We start from the raw sequence: 14,700 nt of genomic DNA, 5'->3' as shown, positions 1-14,700 counted from the left end.
CATCTGGTGAGTTTTCAATCTCTCTGGTGGTGGCGGTGTTTCACGAGTGATCTATTGTTGCACCTTCATAGAAGGATTTGAACATTTATGATTGTCATTTTGGACTTCAATTTTTATGAAACTTGTTCACAGACTATTATTGCTATTAGTGCGCTACACTTTTTTTGCTTTGTATATGTGTTTTGTTGGTTAGGTATACCACATTTGTGTTTAGCTTCCAATCTTTTACACACAGCGCAGGTTACTTCATTATTGTTTATAGATAAATAAATTACATTACATTACCAGCCCGTGCTAACATTGGGTATGAAATACACAAACATGGTTAAAGGCTAAGCATTCCTGAAGTGACATAACCTAAAAGCCCTGATCCCCTGAAATGTGTTGGTTTTCTTATCCTGTTGATCTTTTGATAATAAATGATTTTGGTACTCTATCTTCATTGGCCTTTACTGCTATGTATTGGAATTAGAAAGTGGCTGCTAGGCCGGAGCATCATCATAAAAGAACTCCTTCATACCCCAGGAGTGCTGGGTAGGGTCTTGGATTGCAGAGAAGCAAGAGACGTGAGGGAGCGAGTAAAGCAAGCATTTGGGGTTTGCAAAGGGCAGGGGCAAATTTCTCGCCTTCTGGAAACACTGAGTTTGAATTACTAAAAGCTAATTGGCCATTTACTATGGAAGGGAAGCTGCACTTTGCAAGAAAATTTGCCCCAGAGCTTAGTGAATGAGGTGAAGCTCTGCTGACTTCCATTATCCAATCATGTGAAAGCAAATATGCTGTTTACATATATTTCTTGCATGTGATGCCGGTCTGGTGTCAGACTGGGAGGTCAGCACCCACCGACCAGCTGGATACGTACAAAATCAGGTCACCCTGGCGGATGACATTGACTCACCTGAGGTACGGAGTCTAAGTACTATCCGGTGTTCACCAAAGCTCTTGATGGGGGAGAGGGGTTTGTTTGCTTGTTAGTACAAGCTCGCAGGCCTCAGGATCACCCCACCTGGAGGTGAGCAAGCTGGGTCCAGCAGCAGATATATCAGGTAGGGATCAAACAGAAGCGTAGTCAGTAAACAAGAAAAAGGTTGGTAACAAATGGTTGTAGGCTGGGATCAAGCAGAAGCATAGTTAGGGAACAAGGTCAGTAATGAGTGGTAACGAAGATATGGACAGCAGCAGGAGTAACAAGCGTGAGATATTGACTGGGGAGAGCACAATAATCTGGCAAACAGGAAGTGCAGAGACATGGCTTAAATAGGAAGTCCATGGGAGGAGCAAACAGTTCAAAGTTTAGGAGAAACAAGGCACAAGGCAAGATTATCCAATGGATCAGACAGGGAGCTGTCCAGCATTCTAGGTCCTGACAGTGATTGTTCTTTGCAAAGTGAAACTCCACTACATTGATTATGTTCTGGGGTGAATTCTCTTAAACAGTGCAACTCCCTTTGCAAAGTGGACATTTTAGTATTTTTAGGCCTCATGCACACTGGGCATTTAGCCAAGGTATATGAGGCTCCAAAGTAGGGATACACCGATTATCGGCAACTGGTCGATATTGCCAATATTTTTGTGACGTTATTCTGCCTTCTTAGGCCGTCTCCCTTGCCTTGGACAGCCTCGTCTGGAGTCGGGACTAGTCTCGCGGGAGTGTATCACAGCCATACACCCACCCACAGCAGCCCGGTGCTAGCCAGCCAACCACATCTGCAGGCCCTGTACCAGCCAGCCAGCCACAGGCACTGTAACAGCGAGCCAGCCACCCACAGGCCCTATACCAGCCAGCCACCCACAGCCCCTGTGCCAGCCACCCACCACCACGGGGTGCCAGACAGCCAGCCACCCACAGACAGGGTGCCAGACAGCCAACCACCCACAGACAGGGTGCCAGACAGCCAACCACCCACAGACAGGGTGCCAGACAGCCAACCACCCACAGGCCCTGTACCAGCCAGCCACAGGCACTCTACCAGCCAGCCGCCCACAGGCCCTGTACCAGCCAGCCACCCACAGCCCTTGTGCCAGCCACCCACCTACCACAGAGAGCCAGCCAGCCACCCACCACAGGGTGCCAGCCAGCCAGCCACCCACCACAATGTGCCAGCCAGCCAGCCATCCACCACAGGGTGCCAGCCAGCCAGCCACCCACCACAGGGTGCCAGCCAGCCAGCCATCCACCACAGGGTGCCAGAAAGCCAGCCACCCACCACAGGGAGCCAGCCAGCCACCCACCAGAGGTAGCCAGCCAGCCAGCCACCCACCCACCACAGGGAGCCAGCCAGCCACCCACCACAGGTAGCCAGCCAGCCAGTCAGCCACCCACCCACCACAGGGTGCCAGCAAACCAGCCATTAAGCATGAAACAACAATTAACATGTTCAGTACCAGATTTGTGTAAAAATTGTCTTTATTTTTCAAAACTTTAAATGTACATACCGATACCTTGTGACCAAAATATCGGTATCGGCCCTAAAAACCATATCAGTCTATCCCTACTCCAAAGTTTAGCTGTGGCTTGAGGGCACATGTGCACCATCCAGACCTGCTGCCAAACTCCATGAGAGTCTTACAGCTGCTGCAACTGGTTGGGGTTGGGTGATGCACTCAACAGTACTTTTTTTAGGGCAGTATGCACCCAGGGATGGATGCCCACAGAGGAGAATGGTTCCTGGCCACATACTGCCCTGAGTGTACATACTACTGCGTGCATCTCCAGCCAGTTCAGCCGGAGCAGCTGTCAGACTCTAATGGAGTTTGCAGGTAGTGGAGCTGGACGGTGCACCTGTTCCCCTCAGCTGCAGCTAAATCCCAGAGTCTCATGCACCATTGCTATACACCCAATGTGCATGAGGTCTTAGGCATAGATCATATAAATAACATCCAGTATATAACATGCACAAGGTCACTAAAACAAAGAATTTGCAAAAATGTCAAGTGCTCAGAATGTGCATAATAGAACTACCTCCAGACAATCCTCTGCAAAGACTTTTTATGGTGACCTAATGTGTGGTATACAGTATACACAGTATGCTATACAATATATGCAAACAATGCCTATGTTGTTTTTTATATAACAGGGTCCCACCTATATGTTTCAATTGTTTTATGGAGATTGTTTTCATGTGTAACTATTTTGCAATCAAATAAAGTATTGTAACAATTGGATATTATGTTCTGGTATAGGGGTGAATGACCAAAAAATCTACAAATAGTGCTCATATTTTCAACAGTTTACACCATTTATTTGTCAACTCAATAAAGCAGAACTATATACAGGAGATTAAGTTATGACATTTTTTTTACATAAAAATAATAATACAGATAGTAATAAATACCGATATTATATTATTATTATTTGTTGTTATGGGGATGTTTGTTGTGAGGATAATAATAAAAATATGGATGATGATGGATGATTGATGATAGTTGGATGATGATGATAATAACAACAATAACAATACTAATTATTTTATTATTATTAGTAGTATAATAATAATAAACAAAAAAATAATGATACAGATGATGATAATATTATTAATAATAATAATAATAATAATAATAATAATAATACTGATTAACAGATCATAATATTAATAATAATATGAATAATAATAATAATAATTCGGATAATAATAATAATTTTAGTGTTATTATTATTATTATTATTATTTTTATTATTAATATTATTATTATTATTATTATTATTATTATTATTATTATTATTATTATTATTATTAAGGCTGGGAATTACAAACACTGCATAACAAAAATAGGAATAATTTCATGCATTTTTATACATAAGCAGTCTTATATTCATATATTTATCCCAAAAAGTATAACCCAAATAGCCGTTAAAAAGAAATAATCATATTAACCTATCCCATGCCCCTTATTTATAAAGGAAAAAACCTAAAAAGAGAGGGGAAGAGAAAAAAAAAAGGGGGAACCCTCCCAGACCCCCCAACGGGGCCACCATGGAAGTAACTAGCTACAAACCTATACGTTGCTCTAACCACTCAATAAAGCGGACCCTTCCTCGGTTAACAAATACCTTTCCCACCCCCCCATATTGATACGTAATTCTCATACTGGTGTTTTGAGGACCAAACCAGATCCTCCATCTTACTGATGGCTTCCACTTTGCGCACCCAACTTGCCACCGAAGGGGGGGTCATCTGCTTCCAATATAAAGGTATATAAGACTTAGCCGCACTGAGGAGATGGCTAATAATACCTTTTTGGAAAACCGACACCGGTAAATCCAAGATGTTTAATAAAAAAAGGCTGGGTCATTTGGGATCGAATTATTATTATTATTATTATAATTATTATCATTATGTGTTGTTATGGAGATGTTTGTTTTGGGGATGATGATAATAATAATCCTAATAATATTAATACAGATACTACTACAACTACTACTACTAATAATAATAATATAGTATTTTGTTGTAGAGATGTTATCTGGGACAGAACCTGATGTGACTTAAGGCTCTGTAAATTGTGCCAGAATAATAAGATGAACACTGGAAACTCTCAGCAGGTCTCTTAAGTTCTGTCTTTTGTTTTCCTAAAGAATTTCCTGCGTAATTTTTCACGATCAGATAACTTCTGGATCGGTCTTGAAGAGGAGGATGGAACCTGGGCCTGGGTGGATGGGACTTCTTATGAGTCAACGCCAACGTAAGGCACTTTCTCGTTCTTCTTCAAAATCTCAACATGATTGCCAAATATCTTCTCTCATTTTTACAGATTTGTCATTGTTGTTAGCAGTCCTTTTACATAAAGGTCCTTTTATTTGTGGTCCCCTAGGGACATTCTAAAGCCATCTTGGCTGTCTGGGTCCCACCATCAGTCTAGTCCTAGTTACTAATATCTCTTGTCTCTGGCAGGTTCTGGCAAGAAGATATATCCCTTGAATTGCCTGGTCATGGTAATGGAAAAGAAAAAGACTGCGTTCAGATTACATACGGATATCACTGGGAAATGTATAACTGTTCTTGGAACTTTAAGTATATCTGTGAGAAGGAAATTTGGTGATTTGTGCTCTTGGACACTAGATTACTCCTGATATCTCTGCCATTCTGCAACAGTGTACAACAGAAGACCATTGTTCTTTTAGGACTTTCTGGGACCTAAAATGAGAAGATCTTGAAACTTCTATCTGGGATCCTTTCATTCTACAATTATCACATCAAAGAAAAAAGTTTACCTTCCACCAGATGTGGAAGTTCAGGGATGGCAACCAATTGCAGAAGAAAACAGTGGAAGGAAAATTAGAGGAATTAGTTTTAATAAGTGTAAATGAGTAAATTGTACCCAAAATTGTATCCAGAGATAACAAGATGGAGGTATGGGCTCCTTTATCTCTATAGTATTCTGCAAATGGAAATATACACCTAATCATTCTACTGCATGGAAGAAAGAGGACTTCGCCCCCAACCCAACACATACAAACTCATTAATGTTTATTTAGTACTCTAATGGCTCGTTTCCACTGAGCGGTACGATACAGTTTGGTTCGGTACGGTACGCTATTTTTGCCGTTTCCATTATAAATGGTACCCCAATTCCGAACCGCACCGTACCACTTTTTTGGGACCCTTTCGTTGGGGTACCAAGCACATTAGTACCGTACCAACAGGGTGGAGCTACACTATGCAGAACTTTGATTAGTTGACAGAGAATCGTCTATCACAGCTTTCCTGCTACACCACGCCTATCATGAAAGGGTACTATTGGCAGTGGAAACGCAAGGTGTACCGTTCCGAACCGTACCGTACTGAACCGAACCGTACCGTACCATTCAGTGGAAATGAGGCATAAGGAGCAATGTGGGATGTAAAATAATCTTCTATCAACCGATCGAAATTGTTCTTATTTCATATTTGCATGTTGTCTTTGCCTGCTTTGTACCTGCTCTATTGAATTCATCTCTAGAAAGTGGTGCAATGTGTTTTTTGAGAAAAAACAACAACTCTCTTCTCTTGTTTTACCATTGGTTGAAATAAGCTGGCCTTACGGGATACATAGTATCCATTGAACGTCCATAGAAATATCGTCCATCAGAACATTCTTTCTTCCCATTGTTGAGTCAACTAATTTCATTTGAAAGCCTTTTGTTGAGACCTGGCACTTTCACTACAATATTAAATTATGTTTCCTGGTGAAAAACCTACTTTTACTCTACAATCAGAAAACTGAACAAAGGTTCCAAAAATTACACTTTTTGAACAAAATTCTACTGGTGTATGGCCAGCTTAAGTTGAGAGATGACTTAATTAATCAACTAATCAATTAATTAATCACCGATGAGTTGTGATTTTAAATCTACTCCATTGTGGAACATGATAGCTTAGATAAGCATGTTGTGACTTGGACTACTTGGACTACATACTGAACCAGGAGTTCAGATCCATCTTAAGGTGGTTGTCATGGCGGGGTGGATAGCATGTAGGGTGTGTTTTGGGTTTTTCCTTTTTTCTTCGCTGTTTTTGTTGGTTTGGTTTTGTTTTGCCTTGTTCTAGGTTAGCTTTTTACGAAGTTTAGTTTGTTGGTTGATTGTGATTTTTTTTATTTAGTTTTATTATTTTGGGATCTGCAGGGCTGTCAAATAGATGCTCACCTATTTACAAGTATATATTTATGGGTTATTCATCAAAGGTATTCATTTGGGGATGATTTTGTGGTCTTGTGAGTGTTGGGCTGTGGGTGTGTTCCCAGACTCCTATATGTTATTAAGATTTTTTTTTTTTTTAATTTGTGTTTTGATTTAATTCTGATGATATTCTTAAAAAATATTAAAATCGGATTAAAGAAGGGGGGAAAATGTATTTGATTCCTTGTTTCTCAAATATTTGTATGGGAAGATAATAGCTTAGGGAGTAATCTATGCTCTATAACAGGGTTCTCCAAACTTTCTAAAGGGCCAGTTTACAGTCCTTCAGACTTTAGGGGGGCTGGACTAGGGCCAATGGGAGTAGAAAATGTTCTGGCGTCCAGTGGGAGTAAACAATGTCCTATATTTGATGTCAGTGGAAGGAGTAGTGCCCCATCTTTGGTGTCAATGGAAGCAATTCTGCCCCATCGTTAGTGTCAGTGGGAGGAATTGTGACCTTTTTTGGTGCCAGTGGGTGGAATAGTGCCCCATTGATGTTGTCAGTAGAAGGAATAGTGGCCAATCATTGGTATCAGTGGAAGGAATAGTGGCCCATCATTGGCGTCAATTAAATGAATTGTGCCCCATTGTTGGTGTCAGTGGGAGGAATTTTGCCCTTTTGTTGGTGTCAGTTGGGAGAATAGTGCCCTATTGTTGGTGTCAGTGAGAGGAATAGTGCCCCGAGGACCAGATAAAGGCAAGCAAAGGGCTGCATCTGGCTCCCTGGGCCACCTTTTGGATACCACTACTCTATAATCTATTCGTACATCACGGGAGACAGAGCCATTAAAAATAACATATGGGTTATATAGCCACCTACAGGTGCAGGACACTGGCAACCAATCATAAAAGATGTCCCCCTATATAACCCCTCCCACACAGGAAGTACCTCAGTTTTTTTCACCAGTGTCTAAAGGTGATGGTCACGGTAGAGAGTTTCTCCACATTTTCTTCAAAAGAAGAAAAAAAGATTATGCTACATACCCCGACCAAAGATCACTGAATCCAAGGGATTTGCTTTCAGATCCATCTAAAAAAATTAATGGACTAAGAAGATGGTACCTGTGCCTCGGGAAGCAGCTACGAGGTTTTGCCTGTAATGTTGCCTTTTTAGGCGCTGGACCCTGGGATCTGGACCCTTGGTAATACCAAACCCAAAAGGCGCTCCATGCAGGGTGCTCTACAGGTCCAAGACCATGGGCCCTCTAAAACAAGGGGACCCGGTTCTTGAAGGTTGCCATGACAAAGCTCACTGTGATGGATGAAGATTGGATTCCTGTTTCAAACAGAATCCTGCGGCAGGACGGGTAAGTTCAATTTAAAATATTTACACATACAGCAAATGTAAATATTTTATGCACTGTTCACTTTAAAAGATAACAGAGACCGAGTGCCATGTGGGTCTTTACATGAGACTGTGGATTTTAAGCCTAGGCAAAATATATCTTGTTAAAAGCTCTGGCCTTTCCTCAGGGATTAAATGTGCCAATTGTATCAATTGTAAATATATGAGCTTGTGCAGTTGTGGGATTGATGTAAAGTTTGTTTAAACATTATTTATTTGTTTATTGTTCGACACTGTTTTTAATCTGGGCTGATCACCTGAAAGGTATCAGCTGTGACAAACAAGATTTAGCCTAAGCTGCTCTCACCCCATGTTGCTGTTTATGCCTTGGCTCATAAACGCCCACATGTTTGTCTCCTCCCTTAACAGCATGTCTGTGGCGATGGCCCATTCGCGCACGCCTGAATCTTCACCTTTTAAAACAGGCATACCCCACATGGAGGGCATGTGTGAATGCAATTGGCGTGCACATGGACACCACAAGCCTTGAGTACACTAAAAGAACCTCAAGTTTGTCTTGCTATAAAGCAATGTCTGCCCGAAAAAGGGCTGGGGGAGGCACAGTTGGAAGGGGCACTGTGATGCCACCATCAGGCCTTGAAGGTTCTAGCCATGTTTCCTCTGTGTCTACTCCCCCTGAAGAGTCAGAGGCGACTAGCCAATCTGAGCCATTACGGTTGTCAGGCATAGTAGCTACTCCAGGTACTCCTGCCGCAACCTACGTCACTAAGAACGATTTGGCATCGGCATAAGCCAGCCTTGAGGGTAAGATTGCTGGCATGATTGCAACATCTCAAGGAGGGAGAAAACATAGACCCCCCCTCACCTGAGCCACCCCCTGAAAAAGTTCAGCATTGGGCAGAGGATGTGGAAGAAGTAGATGATGATGACCCTATTGATGGTCAAGATGAGGTTTCGACTTCTGGAGAGTCAGGGTCAGAGGAGTCTTTATCAGCCTCTCAAACCCAGAGATTGTTGGTTCAGTCTCCTACTGAAATGGTCCTGTCTGGATACAAATGTCCTCCCTTAGAGACGGCTGAAGTCTCTTTTTCCTCTCTAGACTCATTGTGCCCTCCTCATAGTCCTTGAACGTTTACCATACATTCGCTCTTGGAGTAAGAAATGTATAATGATTGGGAACATCCTGATAGGATTTTTGTTCCTCCTAAAAGGTTTTCACTATTGTATCCTATAGAGGAAAAGTTTACTAAGAAATGAAATATACCTGCTGTGGATGCTTCCATTTCTTCAGTTAACAAAAGTTTAACCTTCCCTGTGGATAATGCCCAGGTTTTTAAAGATCCAGCAGATAAGAAGTTGGAATCTTTATTGAAAGCCTCCTTTGCGGTTGCAGGACCTGCGATACAACCAGCAGTAGCGACCATAGGAGTTTGTCAGTCTTTAAAAGACCGTATGACGCGAGTGTCTAAGACAGTTCCGTTTTAAGGAGAGTCTTTGGAAGCTCTGTCAGATCTGCCTCGTACTTTATGTTTCGCAGTGGATGCTCTTACGGACTCCATAAGGCAAAAGGCAGTTTTCTCTGATGACAGTACATATGCGCAGAATCCTTTGGTTAAAGAGCTGGTCTGCGGGATTGCTGTGTATGGAGTGGCTGGCTTCCCTTTTCAGGAAGAAAGCCTTTTTGGTGCCAATCTGGATAAGTATATCCAAAAGATCTGGGGGGGGGGGGGGAGTACGTTGCTACCATTAATGGGCCCACTTGCTATCCAAGAGTTTACATAGTATCTGCAAATGGAACTGTCTAAAGATGGAACTGTCCAAGGATGGCTTGGTTGAGACATTAATGGGCACACTTGCTATCCAGGACTGTACATAGTGTCTGTAAATGGAACTGTCCACGGATGGAACTGTCCAAGGATGACTTGGTTCAGACATTAATGAGCCCAGTTGCTATCCAAGACTGTACATAGTGTCTGTAAATGGAACTGTCCAAGGATGGCTCGGTTCAGACATTAATGGGCCCACTTGCTATCCAAGAGTTATTTCTGGACTGACATTTTTTAAACAGCTCTTTAGAAATAAATGTCCACCACTCCATTTTTCGATAATAAGGTGGTTAACGTCACTGCCCAGTGAGCTTCCCAGAGTGGTCCAGAAGCTGCTTCAAACCCACTACCATCTACCTTGGTTCTGAGCTGAATGACATTTAGTGTTATCCAGTCTCTAGCATCCCCACCTGGCTGTCGGGGACCTGCTCCATTATTTGATTGGACTTCAATCAATTACTGCAGCACTCCCTCACATAGGAGCATTATTAAAGGTAGTCTGCATGCAACTGCAGCCCACCTTGGAACATCCACATCTCAAGATTCAACCATCCCATCAAGACTAAGACATTTATCATAAAGCCTCGCAGAAGAAGGCCAACTGCTTGAGGCTGGGCACTGTAACTTTTTCAGGATCAAATGTACTGCTGGCCCTTTGCACTGGCCGCAATCAGCTTTAGCACTGGAAACTTCCCCTAAAGTCTCCTTTATAAACCAACATATCTGGCAGGGTCTATCTTTTGGTGCCTGTCATCACTCAGTGGTTCTTTCCACATCCTCCAAGTCACTGCTGTGTTTAGTTACATAGAGCTTGGAAGGAAGAACCACAGAGCCAGGGGCATTACAACAATTCATTAACATTTACATACATTAAAGCACCTACCGCTTCAACATGCTTTTTTGATCTGTTTTTGATGCTTCCGTGGTGCTACAGCAGTGCTTCAATGATGCTTCAGTGGTACTTCGATGATGCTTCTGTGGTGCTTTGTTGATGCTTCGGTGGTGCTTCATTGATGCTTTTTTGAAGCTTTATATAAGCTTGGCAGATGCCCTGTATGTGTGTTAATATTTCATACCTGCAATACCTCCAAAACAAAGCAAAGCAAAAGCTGAATTAAAGCCTCCCAAAGCTGTAGTTGTTTCAAAAGAGCTTTGCCATAAATTTATATGGAGGCTTTGAAGCACCACTAAAGCGACATAGGGTAACATTTTTAAAGTGAAGCCAAAGCAAAGCAAAAGTAAGGTGTAAACAGGACTGTAAGCGAACCATTTTATTTAGAGACAGGAGCTTTGCATTCAGAGAGCTTTAAAAATGCAAGCCAGATTTTGAAGCAAGTGTAAACTAAAGATCAGGGGCACCCTTGGGCACTCAAAGAAGAGGGAGCAGGAGCTACAAGGCACTAAATGGTGGGTGTGGCCAAATTGTGCTAACAGCGGCAGAATTGCGCCTCATGTGCGCCCCACAATATTTTATGTTTGGCGCCCTTGTTCCGGCTCAATCTGTCACCCATCATGTCCACCAGACACGATGACAGACCACTGTACCGGTCCACTGCCGGTACCATGTCATCGGTGTGGCCAACCACAGCAGATCAGATTACGTTTGTACACAATGAAAGGCTTTGTGTACTTTTGTGATGAGCTCTGTGATTGGTCACAGTCATCACATGGTACAGATGCGGCCAATCACAGCCCAACTTCACCTTGTAATTAGCTGTGGGCAATCACAGCTCTTCACAATAGTAAACACCAAATAAGTAGTTTTCATTCAGAAAAAATGGTTGCTTATAACTATAAAATGCAGTTATAAACAAACATAGTGTGTAAAAAAAAAAAAAAAAAAAAAAAAATCCTAGTCACCTCTCCAGAGTAGCACCATGTAACGGTATGTAAAAACAAATTTAAAAAAATAAAAAAAAATATAAAAAAAATGTAAAAAATATATTATTATTTATTGATTTATTTTTACATACTGTCACCAGTCAGTATTCCTGATTATCTCCACACCAGTCGTATGATGACACTATACGGCACTGGTGACAGTATGTCAAAAATTTTGAAAAAACATTTTTTTTACTTCTTCATTTTCCAAATAATTGTGACAAAAAACTACAATGTGATAGGTAGTCAGGAAATTAGATAATTAATAATGTAATTTATGTCCCTTTAAAGCCTGAAGGGGCTCCTTGGATTGAGGGCCCCTTGATTTAGGTAGGCTCCAAATAAGACTCAGCTAGTCCAGTGGGACACTGGCTGCTTATCAGTTTGGCTAAATTGTGACAAAAAAATTACAATGTAATAGGTAGTCAGGAAACAGGATGTGTAATGTATGCCTCTTGAAAGTGGCTCCTTGGATTTAGGGCCTCTCAAAGCAGCTATGCTCCAAATAAGACTCAGAGAGTCCAGTGGGACCCTGGGTCCTTATCGGTTTGGCTAATATTTTAGCCTATTCGGCAGTAGCTGTATATCATATATAGAAGCAGTATTTCCACCACTTTTACATATGAAAGCTTCCCACTGTCAGTGGTTCTTAAGCACCCACAGCATCGCAAAGAACTATTGATGTCGGAGGGGCAGGGATAGCAGTGCCATCACTGCTCAAATATGGCCAATGGCATATTTGGTTAGTGATGTCACCACTATTCCGACCCCTTTTCCTAAGTAGCTGATGACAGCTTTGGCAACATGTACCATCAGAATTGGTTGTGTACACTGGGAAGTCAGATTTTTTTCAGCGAGTTGGTGTGTGGTGGGCATTGTGTTTGATGATGGGTTTACAATGAGGGACATTTGGGGGGGGGGGGGTTAAAATTTATTAAAGGACTTGTTATATGTTTGGTTTCTTTCTAGGTTACACTTATATGTCCTCCATACTCATTCACATGGGAAAGGAGGTATCTGGGGGCCTCCCTATCAATAAAGGGGGCTTCCAGACTTTGTTAGACTCCCTTCCCACAAACCCAACCCCCACAACCACTGGCCAAGGTTGCAACACCCCCCCCCCTTCCCCATTGATCCATTAGAACAGAAAACACACAGTATTCATGAGCCAATATATATTTCATGATTTCTCTGTTATATCACCAACACTTCACATGTACTATAGAGAAAAACTTTATATACATCTCCTTTCCTGATTCTCCTCCCATCAACAGGACACATTTAGTGATTATAAGATACACCATCACAATGATACATTATATTAGTAATATTGAGCCTGAGGTGTGAGCAAGATAATAGGTGCCAACATCCAAAGCTTTAGATCATGAGGGGGGGGGGGGGAAAGGGAAAGTGGCCGTTCTCCCCACATGAACAGTTCCATGGAAAAGGGAAGGGGGGCAAAGGGGGAAGAAAATTAGGATTTTTCCGTTACCGTGATACAATGGATGCTTCACATATAAAATCTTTTTACAAATTTTATTCAAAACAATTTTACATTAAAATGGACTGAGGAATGTACGCTTGAATACTATATTTCACACTCTGTTTTGATCAATCAGCTACTATAAAATTTAAGGTGCTACGTACTAATGTTGGACATTTAGTCCATTTTAATGTGAAATTGTTTTGAATAAAATTTGCAAAAAGATTTTATATGTGAAGCATCCATTGTATCACGGTAATGGAAAAATCCTAATTTTCTCCCCCATTTGCCCCCCTTCCCTTTTCCCTGGGATTGTTCATGTCATGTGAGTAGAATGGCCCCTTTCCCTTTCCCCCTCGTGATACATTATATTAGGATACAATATAAAAGTGATCCAATAGAATGCCTTTGGTGATCCATTCTATAGGGATGCATTATATTAGGATACATTATAAAAGTGATACAATAGAGCTCTATTGGTGATCCATTCTATGAGGATGCATTTTATTAGGACCCATTATAAAAGTAATTTAATAGAATTATATTGGTGATTCCTTCTATGGGGGATACATTATATTAGGATCCATTATAAAAGTGATTCAATATAATTCTATTGGTGATCCATTCTATAGGGACTCATTATATTAGGATCCAATATAAAGTGATATAATAGAATTCGATTGTTGCTCCATTCTATGGGGAGGCATTATATTAGGATCCATTATAAAAGTGATCCAATAGAATTCTATTGATGATCCATTCTGTGGGGATACACTATATTAGGATACATTATAAAGGTGATCCAATAGAATTATATTGGTGATTCATTCTATAGGGACACATTATATTAGGATCCATTAAAAAAAGTTATCCAATAGAGTTCTATTGGTGATCCATTCAATGGGGACACTCTATATTAGGACCCATGATAAAAGAGATCCAATAGAATTCTATCTGCGATCCATTCTATGGGGACACATTATATTAGGACCCATTATAAAATTGATCCAATAGAATTATTTTGGTGATCCATTCTATGGGGACAAATTATATTGAGGACACATTGCAGTTCAAGTAATCATACATTATTATAGTCATAGCATTATATTAGTGATAAATCAATTTTTTCTCTCACTAGTAAATGTTTGGATAATGTCTTCATATTTTTCCTCTGAGATTTTTACATTGATTTTCATCTCTTTAGTATAGATTGCATCGGATAGGAGGGAGGAAAGAGTGGAGAGCTGTCCCATCACAGTGACTGCACTGGACCCTGCACAGAGTGACTGCATGTGAGGAAGGGGCAAATGGTAAAGGGAGGGGCATGGGAGGAAGATTGCTGATGTCATACACTATGATCAATTTATGCTACAATTACAGAGATAGTCATGTGTCAGATTGTCATGGGATCGACAGGTAATAGGTAAATCATTATATAGGCCACACTTTTCCTCAATGACCAATAGGAAAATGTTACTGCAGTAACTGAACGGATATTTTACCCAATCACAGTGATCAGTGATAGCGGGAGAAACCTCACCTTATA

At 41.2% G+C, this 14,700-nt stretch overlaps 1 protein-coding gene across 1 annotated transcript in view; it reads left to right on the top strand.

Moving 5' to 3' along the window:
- LOC309554933 (asialoglycoprotein receptor 1-like) overlaps positions 1-5,270 on the top strand; it is a 74,402-nt gene extending 69,132 nt beyond the window's left edge. The window contains exons 8-9 of the mRNA XM_082256671.1: positions 4,577-4,683; positions 4,893-5,270. Coding sequence (XP_082112797.1) covers positions 4,577-4,683; positions 4,893-5,040 — 255 coding nt within the window. The 3' untranslated portion in view covers positions 5,041-5,270. The remainder of the gene's footprint in view (positions 1-4,576; positions 4,684-4,892) is intronic.
- The last annotated feature ends 9,430 nt before the right edge of the window (positions 5,271-14,700 follow it).

This window comes from Pelophylax lessonae, assembly GCF_965119305.1.
Source record: "Pelophylax lessonae genome assembly, chromosome: 4".
Lineage (NCBI taxonomy): Eukaryota > Metazoa > Chordata > Amphibia > Anura > Ranidae > Pelophylax > Pelophylax lessonae.
The sequence above is the reverse complement of the archived record's forward strand: the minus strand, read 5'-3'. Positions and strand labels throughout refer to the sequence as shown.